Source organism: Salmo salar, chromosome 20, assembly GCF_965601325.2.
Source record: "Salmo salar chromosome 20, fSalSal1, whole genome shotgun sequence".
Classification (NCBI taxonomy): Eukaryota; Metazoa; Chordata; class Actinopteri; order Salmoniformes; family Salmonidae; genus Salmo; species Salmo salar.
Window position 1 is genome coordinate 59,312,345 of NC_138310.1, and position 22,715 is coordinate 59,335,059.

Genomic DNA, 22,715 nt, shown 5'->3' on the forward strand with positions numbered 1-22,715 from the left:
ACATGACTTAGTACTTGGTGGCAAAACCCTTGTTGGCAATCACAGAGGTCAGACGTTTCTTGTAGTTGGCCACCAGGTTCGCACACATCTCAGGAGGGATTTTGTCCCATTCCTCTTTGCAGACCTTCTCCAAGTCATTAAGGTTTCGAGGCTGACATTTGGCAACTCGAACCTTCAGCTCCCTCCACAGGGATTAAGGTCTGGAGACTGGCTAGGCCACTCCAGGACCTTAATGTGCTTCTTCTTGAGCCACTCCTTTGTTGCCTTGGCCGTGTGTTTTGGGTCATTGTCATGCTGGAATACACATCCAAGACCCATTTTCAATGCCCTGGCTGAGGGAAGGATGTTCTCACCCAAGATTTGACAGTACATGGCCCCGTCCATCGTCCCTTTGATGCGGTGAAGTTGTCCTGTCCCCTTAGCAGAAAAACACCACCAAAGCATAATGTTTCCACCTCCATGTTTGACGGTGGAGATGGTGTTCTTGGGGTCATAGGCAGCATTCCTCCTCCTCCAAACACGGCGAGTTGAGTTGATGCCAAAGAGCTCCATTTTGGTCTCATCTGACCACAACACATTCACCAGTTGTCCTCTGAATCATTCAGATGTTCATTGGCCAACTTCAGATGGGCATGCATATGTATTCTTGAGCATGGGGACCTTGCGGGCGCTGCAGGATTTCAGTCCTTCACGGCGTAGTGTGTAACCAATTGTTTTCTTGGTGACTATGGTCCCAGCTGCCTTGAGATCATTGACAAGATCCTCCCATGTAGTTCTGGGCTGATTCCTCACCGTTCTCATGATCATTGCAACCCCACGAGGTGAGATCTTGCATAGAGCCCCAGGCCGAGGGAGATTGACAGTTATTTAGTGTTTCTTTCATTTGCGAATAATCGCACCAAATGTTGTCACCTTCTCACCAAGCTGCTTGGCGATGGTCTTGTAGCCCATTCCGGCCTTGTGTAGGTCTACAATCTTGTCCCTGACATCCTTGGAGAGCTCTTTGGTCTTGGACATGGTGGAGAGTTTGGAATCTGATTGATTGATTGCTTCTGTGGACAGGTGTCTTTTATACAGGTAACAAGCTGAGATTAGGAGCACTCCCTTTAAGAGTGTGCTCCTAATCTCAGCTCATTACCTGTATAAAAGACACCTGGGAGCCAGAAATCTTTCTGATTGAGAGGGGGTCAAATACTTATTTCTCTCATTAAAATGCAAATCAATTTATAACATTTTTGACATGCGTTTTTCTGGATTTTTTTTTGTTATTCTGTCTCTCACTGTTCAAATAAACCTACCATTAAAATTAGACTGATCCTTTCTTTATCAGTGGACAAACGTACAAAATCAGCAGGGGATCAAATACTTTTTCCCCCCACTGTATATGGGGCTTTGGTGATAAAACAGACAGCGCTGTGATGGCAAACTGGATGTAGGGTGTTGGGGGCTATTTTGTAAATGACATGGCCGAAGTCAAGGATCGGTAGGATAGTCAGTTTTACGAGGGTATGTTTGGCGGCATGAGTGAAGGAGGCTTTGAGGCGAAATAGGAAGCCGATTCCAGATTTAATTTTGGATTGGAGATTCTTAATGTGAGTCTGGAAGGAGAGTTTACAGTCTAACCAGACACCTAGGTATTTGTAGTTGTCCACATATTCTAGGTCAGAACCGTCCAGAGTAGTGATGCTAGTCGGGCGGGAGGGTGCAGGTAGCGATCGGTTGAAGAGCATGCACTTAAAAGCAGTTGGAGGCCACGGAAGGAGTGTTGTATGGCGTTGAAGCTCGTTTGGAGGTTTGTTAGTACAATGTCCAAATAAGGGCCAGATGTATACAGAATGATGTTGTTTGCGTAGAGGTGGCTCAGAGACTCACCAGCAGCAAGAGCGACATCGATGATATATACAAAGAAAAGAGTCGGCCCAAGAATTGAGCCCTGTGGCACCCCCATAAAGACCGCCAGAGGTCCGGACATCAGGCCCTCCGATTTGACACACTAAACTCTGAGAAGTAGTTGGTGAACCAGGTGAGGCAGTCATTTGAGAAGCCATGGCTATTGAGTCTGCCGATCAGAATGCGGTGATTGACAGAATCGAAAGCCTTGGCCAGGTCAATGAAGAAGTCTGCACAGTGCTGTCTTTTAACGATGCCGGTTATGATATAATTTAGGACCTTGAGTGTGGCTGAGGTGCACCCATGACCAGCTCGGAAACCAGATTGCATAGTTTATTAACTTGGCTTTCGAAGATTTTAGAAAGGCAGGGCAGGATGGATATAGCTCTAACAGTTTGGGTCTAAGGTGTTTTTGAAGAGGGAGATGACCGCGGCAGCTTTCCAATCTTTGGGGGATCTCAGATGATACGAAAGAGAGGTTGAACAGGCTAGCAATAGGGGTTGCAACAATTTGAGGATAATTTTAGGAAGAGAGGGTCCAGATTGTATAAACCAGCTGATTTGTAGGGATCCAGATTTTGCAGCTCTTTCAGAACATTAGCTGTTTGAATTTGGGTGAAGGGCAAGTTGCTGCAGGGGGTTGCTGCAGGGGGTGCTGAGGTATTGTACCGGGGTAGTGGTAGCCAGGTGGAAACATGGCCAGCCATGGAAAAAAGCTTATTGAAATTATCAATTATCGTAGATTTATCGGTGGTGACAGTGTTTCCTATCCTCAGTGCAGTGGGCAGCTGAGAGGTGCTCTTATTCTCCATGGACTTTAGTGTCCCAAAACTTTTTGGAATTAGTGCTACAGGAAGCAAATTTATGTTTGAAAAAGCTAGCCTTAGCTTTCCTAACTGACTGAGTATATTGGTTCCTGACTTCCCTGAAGAGTTGCATATCGCGGGGGCTATTCGACGCTAATGCAAAACGCCACAGGATTTTTTTATGCTGGTCGAGGGCAGTCAAGTCTGGGGTGAACCAAGGGCTATATCTGTTCTTAGTTCTACATTTTTTTAATGGGGCATGCTTATTTAAGATGCAGAGGAAAGCACTTTTGAAGAGCAACCAGGCATCCTCTACTGACGGGATGAGGTCAATATCCTTCCAGGATACCCGGGCCAGGTCGGTTAGAAAGGCCTGCTCGCTGAAGTGTTTTAGGGAGCGTTTGACAGTGATGAGGGGTGGTCGTTTGAGCTGTTCATTCCATAATATGGACTTGGTCTTTTACCAAATAGGGTTATCTTCTGAATACCACCTGTCTTGTCACAACACAACTGCTTGGCTCAAACACATTAAGGAAAGAAATTCCCCAAATAAACTTTTAAGGCACACCTGTTAATTGAAATGCATTCCAGGTGACTACCTCCATGAAGCTGGTTGAGAGAATGCCAAGAGTGTGCAAAGCTGTCATCAAGGCAAAGGGTGGCTACTTCGAAGAATCTCAAATGTAAAATATATTTTTTGGTTGCTACATGATTCCATGCGTTATTTCATAGTTTTGATGTCTTGACTTGTATTCTACAATGTAGAAAATAGTAAAAATAAAAATAAAGAAAAAACCCTGGAATAAGTTTTGACTGGTACTGTATGTCCTGATGCCTAGTCTTTACCCCTATACATATCTACCCCCACCACTCCAGAATCCCTGCACATTGTAAATGTGGTATTGGCACTGACCCTGCAACTGACTGTATATAGCTTACTTACGTTCTTCTTATGTTTTTGTTCTACTTGACTATTCTCTATAGCACTACTGATACTCATTACTGCATTGTTAGGGAAGTGCAAGCAAGATTCACTGTACTTGTGCATTCGACAATAAAAACTTAAATTCAAAACCTATAACAAAGCTATACACACACCTTCATGTACTTGTAGGACTTGAGCTCACTGAGGTTTTCTTCCAGGAAAAGGAAATAGAGTGTCAGGTCATCCCATTGCCCCTGGGGGCGCGGCAGAACACCGGTGGTAGGCAGTGATTGGTAGAACTTCAGGAATAAGGTGTGTGATTGGAAGAAAGGGCGCAGAGCGGAGTATATCACCACGGGAACCAGCATGGCGTACACCAGCAGGTTAACAAAGCTGAAATCACAATCCAGTCAACTTAATTTAAAAAGGGAACAACAACAATTACTTGCTAAAAAGGTGGCGTAAAAACCTTAGCAAAGTGAAAACGCCCACGTCGACCAGCTTGCACTGTAATTGGTCGGGGATCGAGGTGTCATTGGCCAGGAGTCCGGTGCGTAGGGAACAGCCGAACTGTGGGGAGGATCACAATTTAGGACCAATTAGTTAGCCAGATAACTCACAACATGAATTAGGGTCAGTTATGACTAGACCCAGTTGGTCAGTGGGTCAGGGTTAGTTACCTGGTCAGTGAGGGAGGCGAGGCAGAGGTAGTAGCCCAGGTAGACACAGGCCAAAAGCAAGGTGAGCAGGTTGAGGCCTCGGCACAGCAGGTAGCGCCACAACAGCACTCCTCCTCTTGGTCAGCAGATACTGCTCCACCACTGGGTACATGAAACACCCCTCAGTAGGGTCAGATGCACCACTATAGGGAGGGAGAGAGAGTGAGAGAGTGGGTTAGCAGTGGTGGAGGTCAGGCCCATAGTAATGTCTGGAGTGGAATTAATGGAACAGTATCAAACACTTCAAACGGTCTCCATGTGTATTACACCGGCTCTGACGCTCGTCGGATGTGGCAGGGCTTGCAAACTATTACGGACTACAAAGGGAAAACCAGCCCTGAGCTGCCCAGTAACGTGAGCCTACCAGACGAGCTAAATGCCTTTTATGCTCGCTTTGAGGCAAGCAACACTGAAGCATGTATGAGAGCAACAGCTGTTCCAGACGTCTGTGTGATCACGCTCTCCGTAGCCGATGTGAGCAAGACCTTTAAACAGGTCAACATTCACAGATGAATTACCAGGACGTGTACTCAGAGCATGCACAGACCAACTGGCAAGTGTCTTCACCTACATTTTCAACCTCTCCCTGACCGAGTCTGTAATACCTACATGTTTCAAGCAGACCACCATAGTCCCTATGCCCAAGAAAGCGAAGGTAACCTGCCTAAATGACTACCACCCCATAGCACTCACGTCGGTAGCCATGAAGTGCTTTGAAAGGCTGGTCATGTCTCGCATCAACACCACCTTCCCGGAAACCCAAGAAGCCCTCCAATTCACATACCGCCCCAACAGATCCACAGATGATGCAATCTCTATTGCACTCCACACTGCCCTTTCAAACCTGGACAAAAGGAACACTTATGTGAGAATGCTATTCATTGACTACAGCTCAGCATTCAACACCATAGTGCCCACAAAGCTCATCACTAAGCTAAGGACCCTCGGACTAAACACCTCCCTCTGCAACTGGATCCTGGACTTCCTGACGGGCTGCCTCCAGGTGCTAAGGATAGGCAAAAACACATTTGCCACGCTGATCCTCAGGGGTGTGTGCTTAGTCCTCTCCTGTACTCCCTGTTCACTCACGACTGCGTGGCCAAGCACGACTCCAACAACATCATTAAGTTTGCTGACGACAACAGTGGTAGGCCTGATCACCAACAATGATGAGACAACCTATACGGAGGAGGTCAGAGACCTGGCCGTGTGGTGCCAGGACAACAACCTCTCCCTCAACGTGAGCAAGACAGTTCCTTGGTGTCCACATCACCAACAAACTATTTTGGTCCAAACACACTACGACAGTTGTGAAGAGGGCACGACAAAGCCTATTCCCCCTGAGGAGACTGAAAAGTGTTGGCATGGGTCCCTAGATCCTCAAAAAGTTCTACAGCTGCATCCGAGAGCATCCTGACCAGTTGCATCACCGCCTGGTATGGCAATTGCTCAGCATCCGACCGTAAAGAGCTACAGAGGATAGTGCGTATGGCCCAGTACGTCACTGGGGCCAAGCTTCCTGCCATCCAGGTCCTATATACTAGGCAGTGTAAGAGGAAGGCTGCAAAAAATTGCCCAAGACTGCAGTCACCCAAGTCATAGACTGTTCTCTCTGCTACCGCACGGCAAGCGGTACCGGAGTGCCAAGTCTAGATCCAAAAGGGTCCTTAACTGCTTCTAACCCCAAGCCATTAGACTGCTGAACAATGAATCAAATGGCCACCCGGACTATTTACATTGACACACCACCCCCCATCCCGCCTTTGTTTTTACACTGCTGCTACTCACTGTTTATCATCTATGCATGGTCACTTTTATTTTATTTAACTAGGCAAGTCAGTTAAGAAGAAATTAATAAATTGTATTTACAATGACGGCCTACCCTGGCAAAACCCGGATGACGCTGGGCCAATTGTGCGCCGCCCTATGGGACTCCCAATCACGGCCGGATGTGATTCAGCCTGGATTCGAACCAGGGACTGTAGTGACGCCTCCTGGACTGAGATGCAGTACCTTAGATCGCTGCACCACTCGGGAGCAAATTTTACCCCTACCTACATAGACAAATTACCTCGACTAACTTGTACCCCCAGACATTGACTTGGTACCGGTACCCCGTGTATATAGCCTCGTTATTGTTATTTGTGTTACTTTTTACTTAAGTTTACTTAGTAAATATTTTCTTAACTCTATTTCTTGAACTGCATTGTTGGTTAAGGGCTTGTAAGTAAGCCTTTCACGGTAAGGTCTACACCTGTTGTATTCGGCGCGTGTGACAAATAACAGTTGATTTGATGACATTCTATTAATTCCATTCCAGCCTTTCAGTCTGTTTGGTGCCCAATGAATCCAACCCAGTCAGCCTACCTGTCTGTGTGTTCCCCAGCAGTGGCCATGCGTTTAGCCAGAGTGACAGCACGGTTGTAGCAGCGGTCGAGCTCTTCTATGATGAAGCTGAGGTCTGACTGAAGCAGAGGAGAGGCAGAGAAACCCCAGAAAACTGCTGGACTATACATAATTACTGCTACCAACAGCAGGATATAAGGGAAGAACTGAGAGAGCGGGGAAAGGGAGAGAGGAGGGTGCACAAAAGGCGAGAGGAAAGAGAAGAGAGATAGCAAGAGGAGAAAGGTTAAGTATTAGTTCCCTGTGTGTGTCCTTGTGTAGCCCTACGGATAGTCTGCAAGTGTATATGTTACCTTGTGTTGCCATAACTGTAGTGTTCGAGTGAGTGTGTAGGGCTGCCCAGCAGTAGGAGTCCACGTACATGGCCTGAGCCTGGAAAAGTTAGCTGGAGGGAAACAGCTGATCTGAACACCTGGAAGACAGACAGAAACACACAGAGATAATAATCACTAAATTACATCATCATTTATGATTTAATAATTAATTAATCGCAAACACGTACCCCCCCCCCCGTGACCTACTCACCCACAGAGACCTCCTGGGCGAAGGCTAGAGAGATGAGGAGGAGAGGGAGTCCCACCGCCACGCATGTCACCATCTTGTCCACGGCTAGCTCAGTGCGCACGGCGCGGTACCTCCCCTGACCCGGCTCCTTCAGGAGGAAATCCCTGAACACATACTCTGTAGCGACGTGGGCGATAGCCATTTCTGACTGTTGTCTTCTTAGCAGATCGACCCACCGTTTCGTTACTAAACTTGTTTACCCTCGCTCTCGTGAGCTCGAACTGACAAAGCTAAAGTTGAAACTGAAAGACGCACCATTGAAAAGTTGACAACACCTAAGCTACCGGTAAGTTAATGTAACTAGTGTGTCACGTGTACGCTTGACCCAACTATATAAATCAATCAAGCCATGCTATGAATTTAGCTAGCTAAATAAAGTATCTGGTTTGGCGGTGCACAACAAGGCAAATGCTGTTAACCAATTAAAATGCTTTGATGTCCCTTCCGGGGTGTCTCAAACTCGGGAAGTGCAAACTCGGTTTCTTGGGATCTCCCTACCCTAAACTTAACCCTTACCCTCTCCTTAACCATTTAAAATGTCAACTTCAATGGGAGGTAGGATCCCGGATAGCAAGGACCCTTTCAGATCCTTCCTTTTTTAGTGTTTCCAAGCTCTGTGATGTTTCCTTACTTCCTTTTTTAATTATTGTATTGAACCGTTATTTAACTAGGTAAGTCAGTTAAGAACAAATTCTTATTTATAATGACGGCCTACCCCTGCCAAACCCTAACCCCGACGACGCTGGGCCAATTGTGCGCTACCCTATGGGACTCCCATTCACGGCCGATTGTGATACAGCCTGGAATCGAACCAGGGTCTGTAGTGACGCCTCTAGCACTGAGATGCAGTGCCTTCGACTACTGCGCCACTCGAGAGCCCCTTGCTTGCTTTATTCTTTCATTTTTTCCGCAACGTCTTTCCCTGTGTTACCTTCTGCACTGAATCACTCGCAAAACATCTACAGGACACTGCACTTACACAGGCTTGCATGAAAGAAACTGTTTTTTTCCATCCTCTCTTTATGCACTGTAGCTGCATGTTTTTACTGTGTCTGATGAGAGCTGTTGCTCTTCCCTGAGGCCTGAGGGAGAGAGAGATGGGTCCAGACACTGAGTGTCCTCCATCTGCAGACCTCTTCACTCAGGTCCCTCGTCCCTCAGGCCCCTCTCTATACTGCCACCTACTCTCAGGCCCTCTCATCTTTATACAATGCCTTCAGAAAGTATTCAGACCCCTTGAAGTTTTTACACATTTTGTTATGTTACAGGCTTGTTCTAAAATTGATTTTTTTTTAAACAACTCAGCAATCTACACATAATACCCCATAATGGCAAAACGAAAACAGCTTTCTAGGCATTTCTGCAAATGTATTACAAATAAAAAACTTAAATACCTTATTTACATAAGTATTCAGACCCTTTGCTATGAGACTTGAAATTCTGCTCAGGTGCATCCTGTTTCCATTGATTATCCTTGAGATGTTTTTACAACTTGATTAGAGTCCACCTGTGGTAAATTAATTGATTGGACATGATTTGTAAAGGCACAAACCTGTCTATATAAGGTCCCACAGTTGACAGTGCATGTCAGAGCAAAAACCAAGCCAGGAGGTCGAAGGAATTGTCCGTAGAGCTCAGAGACAGGATTGTGTCGAGGCAAAGATCTGGGGAATGGTACCAAAACATTTCTGTAGCATTGAAGGTCCCCAAGAACACAGTGGCCTCCATCATTCTTAAATGGTAGAAGTTTGGAACCAACAAGACTCTTCCTAGAGCTGGCCAAACTGATCAATCGGGGGAGAAGGGCCTTGGTCAGGGAGGTGATCAACAACCCGATGGTCACTCTGACAGAGCTCCAGAGTTCCTCTGTGGAGATGGGAGAACCTTCCAGAAGGACAACCCTCTCTGCAGCACTCCACCAATCAGGCCTTTATGATAGAGTGGCCAGACGGAGGCAACTCCTCAGTAAAAGACCCATGACAGCCCACTTGGAGTTTGCCAAAAGGCACCTAAAGACTCTCAGACCATGAGAAACAAGATTCTCTGGTCTAATGAAACCAAGATTGAACTCTTTGGCCTGAATACCAAGTGTTACATCTAGAGGAAACCTGGCACCATCCCTACGGTGAAGCATGGTGGTGGCAGCAGGGACTAGGATACTACTAGTCAGGATCGAGGGAAAGATAAACAGAGCAAAGTACAGTGAGATCCTAGATGACAACTTGCTTCAGAGCGCTCAGGACCTCAGACTGGGGGAATGGTTCACCTTCCAACAGGACAATGACCCTAAGCACACAGCCAAGACAACGCAGGAGTGGCTTCGGCACAAGTCTCTGAATGTCCTTGAGTGGCCCTGCCAGAGTCCGGATTTGAACCCGATAGAACATCTCTGGAGAGACCTGAAAATAGCTGTGCTGCGACACTCCCCATCCAACCTGACAGAGCTGGAGAGGATCTGCAGAGCTTGTAACGTCATACCCAAGAAGACTTGAGGCTGTAATCCCTGCCAAAGGTGCCTCAACAAAGTACTGAGTAAAGGGTCTGTCAACAGGTCTGAATACTTTCAGAAGGCACTGTAGATAGGCTACAAAGAAAACTATAATAAAATGTAGCCTATTGGTTTTCGTTGCTGTAAATGGAACTATACGTGTTGGAAACGTGTTTATGGTAGGCTGGCATTGCTTAATTGATTATGTGGGTTGAATTTGATTCACAGAAGGGTATTGTGCCATAGCACAACGTGTTGCTGAACTTATGAGCGAGTGGGATGATTTTCCATGTTTGAAGCGGGCCTGTATTGGCCTATTTATTTGGCAAGACAGCTGTGCATGGCTGCTTCTCACTGTAGTTGGCTGTAGGCTGTTTTGGTTATTTGGATCTCCATTCGCCTTTTTGGTTATTGTTAATGTAACTAGCCTAAATATAGATTGTCTCATGCCTTTATCGATCTGATATTTTGTTTAATAGGCCTACTCCTTGGTACCGCTGTTTTGATCTGTTTGCATTCGTTAGCATTCGCAGTTGTGTCGGGATTCTAAGCCAAACTGCTGTTCAGTATTTGTGTTTGCATGCATGGATAACTACGCTACTACTTTCTGCATTCAGTTTGCATTATTTTGGTAAGACAGCTGTGTGTACGGCTGCATTCAGTTAGGCTGTTTGTAATAGGTGAATTGCCCTATCTATCTTGTAGCCTATATTGAATACCAGAACAGGCTAGCTGTCCATTGTGCTGATTCAGAGGCTACAGATTTCAAAAGCACTCAATGAACTCCGAGTCTCTGCATTTGAACTTTATGTTTATTGTGGTATGGCGTGATTATATAAGTATAATTCAATATAATTCCAATGCAAGAACCCCCAAACTGCCCCCTTAATCACTTTATCCTGGCGCCGGGTCTGGGCTATACCCTCGTCTATTGCCTGCACTAACCATGGAACTGTGTGATGACACAGCCAAGTATTGCGCCATCCGTCGGGTTCAAACTATTATAGCTTGGTCTGCACTCTGCTCCGTAACGATTTAATTAGCCTGCATGTCATTTAAAAAAAATATTATTAATTGTTGCTAATAATCCTCAGCAACAACCACATGACTGTGACTGTGTTTACAGAGGAAGCAAATTAAGGTAAATAAAACAATGTAATTAAATGGAATGATAACGTTGGCTATACCAATTGAAGGGAACTAACAGTACATTTGCAGTTGAATCAATACGTGTTGTTATTAGGCCTACTGATGGTCGATACTGATAGTGGCTAATATTTAACATGATAGAAATAGGAAGCAGAAAGTTGGGTATCCTATAATTAAGACATTCAAGAGTGACCATCCCTGTAAGTTAAAAGGCTGTACAATTTACATTTTGCATAATGGCACAGCATTTCATAAACTTTACTGTGGGAAATATGTTGATATGTTTCAGTTTGCTGCCATATGACTGTCATTTATATTTACAATTTTCTTATCCAAGCAATGACTAATTTACCTAGCTCTTATCAAGTTATAAATGACAGTAAATAGAGAATGGTGTTATTTCTAACGGAAAAAACAAAGTACTTGAAACCGCTAGGTTCGCTAGACCTTATTCACGGTTTCCTTGCGCGTAAAGGTGGTGGAATTATGAGGGAATTAAGTAAAGGTCAGAATACAGCATATCTGTAGACACACCTCAGCCACACCTTAATTTATTCCATCTCCACCCAAAACGAATAGCAGGTGAAAAGCTTGCTATTCTCATGCTTAAGTTCAAGGTCAGAATATGCATAGAGAGAAAAGTGCATAAAAAGGGAATGATGTACCATTTATGCGCGCCTAGGCCAATATGCACAAAGATAATAATTCAGATCATTCTGGATCTTATTTTGACAGGTTGCACGTCAAAATATAAATCATGCATTCCCTGAATATGTTATATGAAATAGCTTACTTTTTGACTTAGAAACTAACACCTCAGTTGTCTTACTTAGCACTGGGGAAAAAAAGTCTAGAGCCCTGCCACTATTGTAAAGTAACTGTCAGAGTTCAACAGTAAATTGGCCCACATAGTAGACTAAAGGTATAGAAATTGTAAATGACTTGGTAATAGGAAATACAATTACTTACATGACAGAATTAAAATGCCATTTTGGACTGACCATTGTAGACATGTTCAAATACATACAACTTGCAAGTATTATATCACCAAATTTCGACCTGAAATCTTTTGGACATCAGAGCAATGTTGAGGGAATCCTATTTGAGTCAGAAAAGGATACTCATATGATAGGTAAGATATACAAAACCTTGCAGAAAGCCTATCCAATTGATAATCTCTTAGAAAAAATAAACTATTGAAACCAAGAACTGAGATTGGCACAAGATGGAGTGTTGGTACCTAAATTACAGTTAACAAAAATGTACACTTAATCCAGTATAAACTAATGTATAGAATTTATTATACAAGAGACAAATTCAATTTTTTTACAGTTATGTCTTAAGTGTAAAACTAACACTAACACTCAATAATTCATGCATAGCCGCTGGAAGGAAGGGTGCTGAGGGTGCTGCAGCATCCCATGATAAATAACAATTAAAGAATACATGTTTAATGTAAAATGTAGAATTAAAAAAACTCACTAAATTAGTGCACTAGGCCTTTATTACTCCTGTATGAGCAGACAAAAATACTTTTTTTTTCTGGGGGCACTCCTTCACGCAGCTATGCCCCCATCAGATTCTCTTTGCTCTCACTTTGTCAGACTGGGGCAAAGTGGATAAATCTGTAGCCCTTCTGTCAGGAAAGAGCAACAGCGCCCTCCTCTGGCTCTCAACAGTCTTATCGTGACTTACTTTATGACTTTGAACTGTTTGTCTCTTATACTTCGCCGTAGAAAAGACGTATTAACACAGAAGATTACAAAACTGTTCCAGAATTCCACCAGTTCAACTCTTTGAGGGTCGGGGATCTCGTTCTCGCTACATTTTCTTTTGTTGATTATCCAAACATGGTTGTTGGAGGCGCATGACACAGAGCCTTCCCTTGATAGAAAAGCTTGAAATCTAGCTCAGACTGCTAAAAAGACAGACGTCAGACGTTGATCACCTCATTCACTTGACAGGAGCTTCTCGTCTAACGTTAGCGGGTAATGATTTATCAGATTAGATGGCTTTTGATTGACAAAATGTCTCAAGTTTCTGTTTGTTTTCATGATAGCTAGCTAGCTACCGACACCCCAAGGGTGAAGTACACACAACTAGCTAACTAATTGGCTTGCTTGCTATCCAAACAGAGGATTTAGACGTTATTACCTGATAACTAATAAGATACTGTCGTTACAAACCTAGCTAGCTAGTTACAGTAATGGTATTGCTTGCCTTTTACTGCCAGCCACCTTATGCAAAATTAATGTAAAGAGCTATGCTAGCTAAATAGTTAGCTGTTGTTGAGATTCTCAACTGTTGCTTCCTTGAATTTAGCTAGCTATTGGTAATTCATTCATATCATTTAACCTTTGCCAGTTAGATTGCTACTTGTGGTGTGAACAGATCCTTGTAGAGATATCTCATCAGATGGATGCATTTTCTTGTCTTTGCAGGATGGAGGAAGCCAATCAAGATGCCTTTGACAGAGCCAGGCTGCAAGTGATCAAAGATGGCTATGAGAAGGCCTTTGAGTGCATCAACAGAGGCCTGACAGAGGATGAAGCTGGCCACAAGGCCCAGGCCCTGGCCCAGTACACACAGGGTCGCCAGCACCTCCTCAGGGCCATCAGTGTGCCCTCACAGGGGGACGAGTGTGTTGGCAGCTCCTGGGAGTCAGCCCGCCAGATGCAGCACAAGATGCAGGAGACTCTGAACAACATCACCACTCGGTTGGCGGCCCTGGAGACCAGCCCAGACCCTGAGTTCCCACCACCTCTAGATGCCTCTAACTCAAACCTCTACCCCAAACTGGAGAAGGAGAAACCAGAGCGGCCGTCTCCACCCGAGCTGCTGATGTCTAACCGCCAGGGTGGAGCTGTGGGAGGCAGTGTGTTTCCCTCCCTGCCTCTTTCTCCCACTAGACAGTCTGTGGTGCCTGGCGAGCTGCCCCCAGCCTACTCTTCCCAGGCGGCTGACGGCCACCTGACTATCTCCTATGGGACAGAGTCTGGAGAAATGTCGCTGGTGGGAGAGGAGTTCTACAGCCACATGTCCCCCTCTCCCCCCTCTCCTCAGAGCCTGGGGGAGGATGGAGAGGAACTCTTCTTTCTGCCTCACGGGGTGCAGATATTCTTTGTCACACCTGACGGCCAGGTCAGCGCTCCCTCCTACCCAGGGTACCTGCGGATGGTCAAGTTCACCAGCCAGCAGTCAGAGAGAGTGCCCAACCGGCCCCCAGCCTTCCTGCAGGTAAGAGGGATGTGGGGGGGTGGGGTGATGCATTATAGTCACTGTCTACTGTGGGTGTTGCCATTTACAGTGCCCTTAATATAGTGTCAACACTTATTGTACCTCAGCATTTCAGTGTATGATGAAATCACAGGGTTCTTGGTATCTGTTTCTTTGATCTCTCTCTCTGTGTCCGTTGTGCACTCTAACACGATTTCATCATCAGTGATTTGCTCTGCCTCTGCTCATAAACTCTCTGTTATACAGAGGTGTTTGTGTGTGTGTGTGTGTGGTTGGTGTTTTAGAATAGGGTTGGGCTCGTGTATATGTGGGATAGGCTAACTAATGATCTGTGTCCTACATCATGCGATTAGTTACTCAGTGGCCCTAATATGTGTCACAACTAGTTGCAGCAAAGAGACAGACGGGGTGTTGAATATTCCCTGTCTTTTCCTGTATGTAGGAATGTAGGCCTAGTTGATACAGATTATAGCCGGACGGTTTCCCTCTTTGGTTTCCCCGCCCCTGTGGTGTCATGACAAGATAACCTCTGGCTCTATGCTGCTGCTGTCTGTCTGCTGCCTGCCACATGAACAGAATATTATACCAGCACCACTAGTCTTTGAACAGAGCCGGAGATAGATAACACAATCACACAGACACACACACACACCCCACGCTGTGTGTCTGCAGTGAGTAGGACAGTGGTAATACTGTCCCCATGCTTTCCACACCTCAGCACTGGACCAACTCAGACTAAAGGACTAATGTCACTGAATGGCCCGTTGATGCACTGTAGAATTAAATGACAGAACGTTTATGTCAGACCGTAGTATTTAGCACACATGCACCTGAAGTGTGTAAACATGTACTGAGACTGGTGATAAGATAAGAAATGGAAATAATACAACTCTTACTCATGTTTCACCAAGGCCTGAATGTAATCAACAGCTGTATGGCTAGGTGGGAGTGTCAGAGATAGTAACAGCCCACTTGATGTGTTTGTCTTCACAGTGAGTTAACGGTACTGTATCGTGGGGTTGGGGTCGACTTGTCATTGTGGAATATCCCATTAAGCCTGGTCTGGGGGGGTTAGGTTAGTCCTTCCGTATAAACGCCCTGTACTGTCTTGTGTGATTGGCTGTACTGTTCCAGATGTGTTCCAGGTGTGTGATGTGTTATACTGTTCATGTATTCCAGGTGTGTGATTGGCTGTACCCGCTGATGGCCACTGACTCCCCCGTCCTGCTGTGTAACACAGGGGTGTTCATGTTCCCAGACATGATGGCGTCCGCCCCGTGGTCCTACGTGGGCGTTGTGCTGTCCTCTGAACTGCCTGTAGAAGACAGACAGCTGTTCCAGGACCTGCTGTCCCAGATGACAGACCTCAGGGTGCAGGTGAGCTGCTGAGGCTGTGTCTCAAATGGCGCTCTATTCCCTATATAGTGCACTACATTTGACCATGGCCCATAGGGTCCTGCTCTTTGACTGGCCCATATGAAGGTGTCTGGTGGTCCAAGGATAAATAATAGTAATAGAATTATAAACGTGTCTCTCTGCCTGATGCATTTTTGCTGATTTCAGGTGTAGAGTCATTGCCACACCACAACATGACAAGTGTCCTTTTGCAGAAGGTTATGGACCCTGGATGAAAAGAATGACAGGGTTGCCTACATCCATTCTTAATCAGCAGTTCAGATTCAGAAACAGCGACAGTTTGACGCCATTCCCAAGCGTTGATCTTTGTTTTCTTAATTCCCAGCCAATGATCCCAGTGGAATGTAAGATTCAAATTAGGGATTTATCCCAAAATGGAACCCTATTTTCTGCATAATTCCCTACCTTTGAACAGAGCCTGGTCAAAATAGTGGACAGCATACAGAATAGTGTTCCATTTCGGACAGCCTAGATTTAATGCAGTAGTAGATTAACATGAGCTATTCTGCTCTCTCTAGCCTCAATAACGATTCAGTCTGATTGGTCAATATTTGATTTGTCCATATTTCTGATGTTACTAATGATGTAAATGCTGCTCTATTCTGGTGTGAAAATGACTGCTTGCTGCTGTAAGGCGCTCTACTTCACCTGTGGGTCTTGGGCCTTCTCAATGTCTAGGGCAGATACTGAGGGTATAGGGCAGACACTGTGGGTTGAGGCAATAAATTTCTATGCGTCCCAAATGGCACCCTATTCCCTACATAGTACACTACTTTTAACCAGAGCTCTATGGGACCTGTTCCCAAGTAGTGCACGATGTAGGTGCCATTTGGGATACATACACTAAAGGCTCTACTGCACTGCTTGCTCCCTGAATACGCCTGGCCTCAGCAGTTAGGGGAATTTAGAACGTCAGGCAGATGAAGAGCATTAATGTGTGCTAATGCTCTTATCTGGCTAGAACACAACACAGCCTCAGTAGTCACTACAGTAATGGAGTCAGATGGGGGTTCTGTCTCCGAGCAACAGTATTCAGCCAGGTTCTAACTGAGGACATGTTGCTGATAAACTACCTCTCACATGGACAGCTGCTTCTGGGATGGAATGCAATAAACAAGTAGGCTTTTCATGAATACATATTGAATATATGTACATTTAGGAGGTTGTGTCTTGTTGAGAATAGCAATGATGGTGTTAGAACAATGCCCCTCTGTCTGTTTTCCTCAAGCAAGGAGACATCTGAAATGTGTCTGGTGACCATGTCTTTGTTTAGAGAAGAATGAGACGTTGTGATCAGGATGGGGATAGAGGGAGAAGAGGCACCCTAGGGTAGCAGGAGGCTACTACTAGGAGGTTGCTATGATGTGACTAGGAGAGTTAGGGTAAGGCACTTGGAAGTTACCAGGAGGTTACCATGAGGCAGGGTCTGCTAAGCTCCAGCTAGGCTATCCAGTCCTGTATTCGTTGTAAGAGGACCATGACAACGAAGCATAGTTAATCAAACTTCAGTGTTCTTCTGCCAATGCTGTACATGTACACCACCAGGTGTCATAAAACCGCTGTTTCAAAGCACCATATTAATACAAGTCCTGCTGCTGCAGGCTCCAAATGAGGCAGCAGACAGCATCAACCTGAGCCAGAAGGTGTCCATCGCTCCCCTCGAGGAAGAGGAGGCCCCTGCAGCAGCAGAGGAGGAGGAGGAGAAGAACCTGCCAGAGTGGAGCGAGAAAGTGGCCAGCGGCATCCTCACAGGTCAGACCCAGGGCCCTAACCCCAACAACGCTAACCTTAACCAATGGCATCCTAACCCGAGGCTGCAGGGGTTAAGGTTAGGGAATGTATGCTGTGTTTCACTCACACCTACTGTGTTTTTTCCATCCAGGGGCATCGTGGCTGAGCTGGGGCCTGGTGAAGGGGGCTGAGTTCACTGGCATAGCCATCCAGAAGGGGGCATCCAAACTGCGGGAGCACATCACCCCCGAGGACAAGCCAGCCCACATCAGCCCCTCTGTCTCCAAGGGATTGCATGTAGCCAAACAGGCCACCGGGGGCGCTGTCCGCGTCAGCCAGTTCCTTGGTGAGAAGCAGCTGAGTGTCTGATTAGTTCTGGTGTTGGAAGGAGTTGACTGTCTGATTGGTTGCGGTGTTGGAAGGAGTTGACTGTCTGATTGGTTGCGGTGTTGGAAGGAGTTGACTGTCTGATTGGTGGCGGTGTTGGAAGGAGTTGACTGTCTGATTGGTTGCGGTGTTGGAAGGAGTTGACTGTCTGATTGGTTGCGGTGTTGGAAGGAGTTGACTGTCTGGTTGGTTGTGGATGGTTGTGTTATGACTGGTGTGTGTTGTGTTATGACTGGTTGTGTTATGATGTTTGTGTTTTGTGCTATGATGGGGGGTGTGTGTGTATGGTAGTGTGTATTATGTTATGACAGGGTGCGTGTTGTGTTCTGACGGGGTGTGTTTGTAGTGGACGGTGTGTGTATGGTGGCAGGGTGTGTGGGTAGAGAGCTAGCTCCCCACGTGAAGAAACATGGAGGCAAGTTGGTCCCGGAGTCCATGAAGAAAGACAAAGATGGACGATCCAACATCGATGGAGCCATGGTGGTGGCTGCTAGCGGCGTTCAAGGTACACATAGTCACTGTTGTGGTTGTTATAGTCACTAGACTACTCATTGTATAGGACAAGACAGAACAACACGAACGTTGGCAGTGCGCAGTAGATCACCTGCTGGGTGTCAACGAACAGTGGAGATTCAGGGGAAATGAAGAGATAATGGCGGCCGATGTTCGGTGGCCAGAGGCTATACGACGGCCACCCGCTACTCATGGCCGTCGTTCATATTGGTCTGTCTTGTCCTTAAGGATGGTTCACATGGATGATGTGCCCCCTATTCTACCAACTGTCTAGTCGTTGTTGTGGTTCCTGTGTTTCTACCTGAAGGCTTCGCTACCATGTGGACTGGTTTGGAAGTAGCAGCAAAGAACATCACCGTCTCCGTTGCCTCAGAAACCGTCAACACTGTCAAGCATAAGTAGGTCTTTCTCTGTACACTTCAACCAACATGTGTTGTCTGTAGTCTTCTCATTCAACATGGCTGCGTCTCAAATGGCACTCGATGAGCCTATGGGTCCTGGTCAAAAGTAGTGCACTAAATAGGGAATGGGGTGCCATTTGAGATGCATCCATGTCAAAATAAGTAAAGCTGTTGTATTGTTACATACACCAGATAGGTGAAGTGAAATGTGTTATTTTATAAGGTCAGATATAGTAGTGTGGCGCTCATGGAGCAAATTAGGGTTAAGTGCCTTGTTCAAGGGCACATCGACAGATTTTTCACCTTGTCTGCTTGTGTAATTGAACCAGGGACCTTTCGGTTACTGGCCCAAAGCTCTAACCGCTAGGCTACCAGCCGAATGTGTTCTGTGCTCAACTCATTCATCATGTCTGATTGGCAGTACTGCTTGCTTGACTTTACATTTGCTCCTGTCCACCCAGCTCAGATGTGTATGTCTGTTCTTTTGCTTTCTGGACCAGGTTTTGCTAAACCAGGTTTTTGCAGTGTATCTTGCAAACACTTACTTGTGTTTTTATAAGCAAAAACAAGCAAGCACTTACTGTACATTTCCCTCTTCCACTTATTTTTCAGATTTAGGGGTCTACAAAACATCTTAGACCCTCCTAATGACAAGAAGACATGTATTTAAAGCCAGCCTTTAATGAACCCTCCTTAATAAGGAGCAGCATGACCAAGGCTTAGCCTCTGTTTCTGGGTGGTCTGAATATATAGCTGCTAGATTCATCTCTACTCTCTAAACAGGCTACTCTTCTATCCTACTCGGTTATGCACCTGTAATTCAACATGTGGCTGACACTGATTTCTCTGGTTTCTAACTAACCAACTCTTTTTCCTGACTTTATTGAAAACAATATAACTATTCCTAATACATAATCATAGTATGAATTGATGCACTTATTGAATTGATGTATATTATCTGTAGAAATAAGTGCAGTCACCAGCCCCACAATATAATCAGTTGTATATTTAGATTTATGAATAGTCAGACAACTTGAATAATTCTGAATTCATGCTCTGCATGGGTGGTGGCTTTGTGCATGTTGTTGCTGTCCTTGCTGTTCCCTGTAATTGCCCTCCTTCCTCCAGCCCTCCCCCTCTCAACAGTTGGTTGTGTGTTATTATAAGGTATGGGGCGGCAGCCGGCCAGGCCACAGACCATGCTGTGAACTCAGCCATTAACATGGGCGTCACCGCCTTCAACATTGACAACCTGGGCATCAAAGCTGCGGTGAAGAAGACTGGCAAACAGACGGCCGTGGCCATCCTGGAGGACTACCAGCTACGGGACCCTAATACTAACCAGAAACAAGTAGAGAAACGGGACAAATAGGCTCCATCCGGGAACAAGTCTACATCCCAAATGGCACCCTATTCCATATTGTCAACTACTTTTGACCAGACAAAATATAGAGAATAGGGTGAAATTTGGGACAGTCAACCCCTAACCCCATCACACTTACCATAGCCCTTACCAACAGAGCACTGGTGTAGATATGAGAGGACTGGATAGGTGTGAGCAAAATGGCAACTTCTACCTGCCTAGTCTGTCATAGGGAAAGGCAGAGGTACTACCATATTGATTAAACATATCCTATTCTTTCAGATCTACCCAAGTGCCTAGAGAGTAGAGGCTGGCTGGGTTTGCTTCCAAAATGGCACCCTATTCCTGATTTATAGTGCACTACAAAGGGAATTGGGTGTCATTTGGGACGCACACCATGTCCTCTTCCTCTCTTTCCTTTAGAGCTTTAATTAAAACACGATTTGTGTTCTTCTATAAAGAAATCTATCTATACATGAATGCTTTAGTTGACTAATAGCCTCTAGAAATGTTACTAGGGTTTGATACAACTGTTAAGCACTTTAATCCTCATAATGAATGGTATAATGACATTATAATAATGTCAAATATAATAACTAAGATGGACGTTGTATGTAGGTAGGCTGATGTATAATCGCTAACTTATTGGTGTTCAGTGTTGGTGAGAAGAGGACACCGGAATTTAAAAAGTCACATAGGTGATATAAATATAAACTGAAAGCAGGATTCTTGTTTAAATTTCAGATGGAACTGTTTGTTTCAAGATTACTGCTGTTGACCTATTGTAGTAAAAGTAGTATTACTGCAGTAGTACTGTAGTAACACTGTCCACAGTTCAATGTATCTGGAAGTAAAGGTGTAACTGAGGTAGAGTTGCACAATTCTGGTAACTGTCCCAAAATCCCCAGGTTTTCCAGAAATTCTGGTTGGAGGAATCTGGATGTTCTGCTTATTCCCACCTAGTCTCTTTCCCCACCCCTAACCCGAGGCCAGCATTGGGTTCTGGGTTTCAAGATTCATTCACTCCTGATTCCTGGAAAACCTGGGAAAGTTGCTAGAAATGTGCAACCCTTATCTGAAAGTCAAGGCGTATGGGGGGAAGAAACCCAGCAGCATGCTAACTATGTGCTATAGGAATACATGTTTGGGTTCATTTAATCAATGAAATAATGTTAATGTGTGAAACAAGACGAAACCCAAGCATGCACAGGAATAGTTGTATAGCTGTTGAGGGTACTATATAAGATGGAACAAGGGTCTCTAAGGTATGCTCTTGTCATATGACTTTGTAGTGCAGAGGAAAGAGTCAATCCAAACGTAGAAGCAGTGGAGTTTTGAACTGGTTTGAGAATGGTCCATGGTTTGCTTAGTTTGCCTTAATAACCAGTTACTACAGGCTGTATGCTACTGTACCCATAGGCCAATGCAGCCACCTTACAGATAGCAAGCCCACGCTACTGTATCGTCCTGTGGTCCAGTTCATTATCTTTGAGAAGCTATAACCTATCCTTTCAACTTGGTATCTGATTATTACTTTTTAAAGCTGTGATATTAATTTTCTATGAAAGGACAAACTATTATTTTTTTTCATGTGATGTAAAGAGAATTATATTCAATGTCATTAACATTTGGACAATTGTTTTTAACTATGACATCTGAAATAATGATGGAAAAATTACAGATATAAATACATTAACATTTTCGGCACAATTTGAGTGTGTGTTTATGATTAGTGTCGCCGTATGTGTTATGTTGTCAACATACTGTATTTAACTTGTAATGCTGTCTACCACTCATTATTTACCTTGGGCTGATGCTGATGTTTATTCAATGTCAATTGTCTTCAGTAATATTTCCCCTTCAGAGTAAAGTGAAGGCAGACTGTTTTTTTTTTGTGTGAACTTGAAATCTCATGCAGACATTAAATACACATCAGCATTCTCACAAAGTTGTTGTGATTTTCCGAATAATGGCTCTGTGCTTCTGTGGCCCTATGTGAACAAATAGTCACATGGTCTGATGACTAACCAAATATCTGATATGTAATAAAAAGCTATAGAAGAACGTGTTGTATATCATCGGCTTGGATAGAGCATGTCATCTGTCTGGGCATTTCTGCTTCATAATAGACCCAACTTAGTCTGGGTACCAGTCTCTGTAACAATCCTCTTCTACTCCCTGTCTTGACAAATGACACGGAGCGCAAGGAGTGGCATGTAATAGCTGAAGAGACTGGCAACCAGGCCGGACTCGGCTATCACATTCGATGAAATATGGGCCAAAGGTATTTGGCTTAAGCATAATATATCATATTCAGAAATGCATTTATGTTTAACTAGCATAAAGGAGAATTTTCATGCAGATACCACTCAAATTACCTGGGAATCAAGTTGGTGAAATAGGATCATTTTCAAGCGTTTTGCAGCACGTTATCCAAGTGATTTATCCTGAATGCAAAGGAGCTCATTCACATTTGAATTAGTTGAATCACATTCAATCGAAATGTACTTTGAATTGTTTATGCATAATGGTGATGATTAGGCTACTATTATTATTATTATTAGACTGTATTACTCCTCAATCACATAATGTCATATCACTGTATTAGAGTTGTTTGTGGTTCAAGCCCTACCTCTATATTATGTTAATGATTTACATATTTGAGTTGCGTGTTTTATAAATTTGTGATCAAGACAGAGATGGCTAGCTACAGTGAGTTG

At 44.7% G+C, this 22,715-nt stretch overlaps 1 protein-coding gene and 1 pseudogene across 7 annotated transcripts; one reads left to right on the forward strand and one right to left on the reverse strand.

The window, feature by feature from the left end:
* Positions 1–1,334: 1,334 nt before the first annotated feature.
* Positions 1,335–7,452, reverse strand: LOC106580975 (pannexin-1-like; annotated as a pseudogene). The gene is made up of 6 exons (XR_014381898.1): positions 7,272–7,452; positions 7,040–7,158; positions 6,708–6,892; positions 4,302–4,483; positions 4,091–4,191; positions 1,335–4,014 (listed from the first exon to the last, which is right to left on the reverse strand). The product of XR_014381898.1 is annotated as a pannexin-1-like (transcript).
* LOC106580974 (spartin) lies at positions 7,339–22,059 on the forward strand. Of its 6 annotated transcripts, XM_014162581.3 has the most exons (9): positions 12,634–12,935; positions 13,389–14,184; positions 15,364–15,561; positions 17,202–17,352; positions 17,483–17,677; positions 18,065–18,223; positions 18,539–18,629; positions 19,245–19,294; positions 19,800–22,059. In XM_014162581.3, exons 2-9 carry the CDS (start codon positions 13,390–13,392, stop codon positions 19,838–19,840), a joined length of 1,680 nt encoding a protein of 559 aa, XP_014018056.2. In that variant the 5' UTR covers positions 12,634–12,935; position 13,389; the 3' UTR covers positions 19,841–22,059. The 6 variants fall into 6 exon arrangements, with proteins under 6 accessions (XP_014018053.2, XP_082822726.1, XP_014018056.2 ...); XM_014162578.3 differs by lacking the exons at positions 12,634–12,935; positions 19,245–19,294 and adding an exon at positions 7,339–7,596; XM_082966600.1 differs by lacking the exons at positions 12,634–12,935; positions 19,245–19,294 and adding an exon at positions 9,800–9,822.
* The last annotated feature ends 656 nt before the right edge of the window (positions 22,060–22,715 follow it).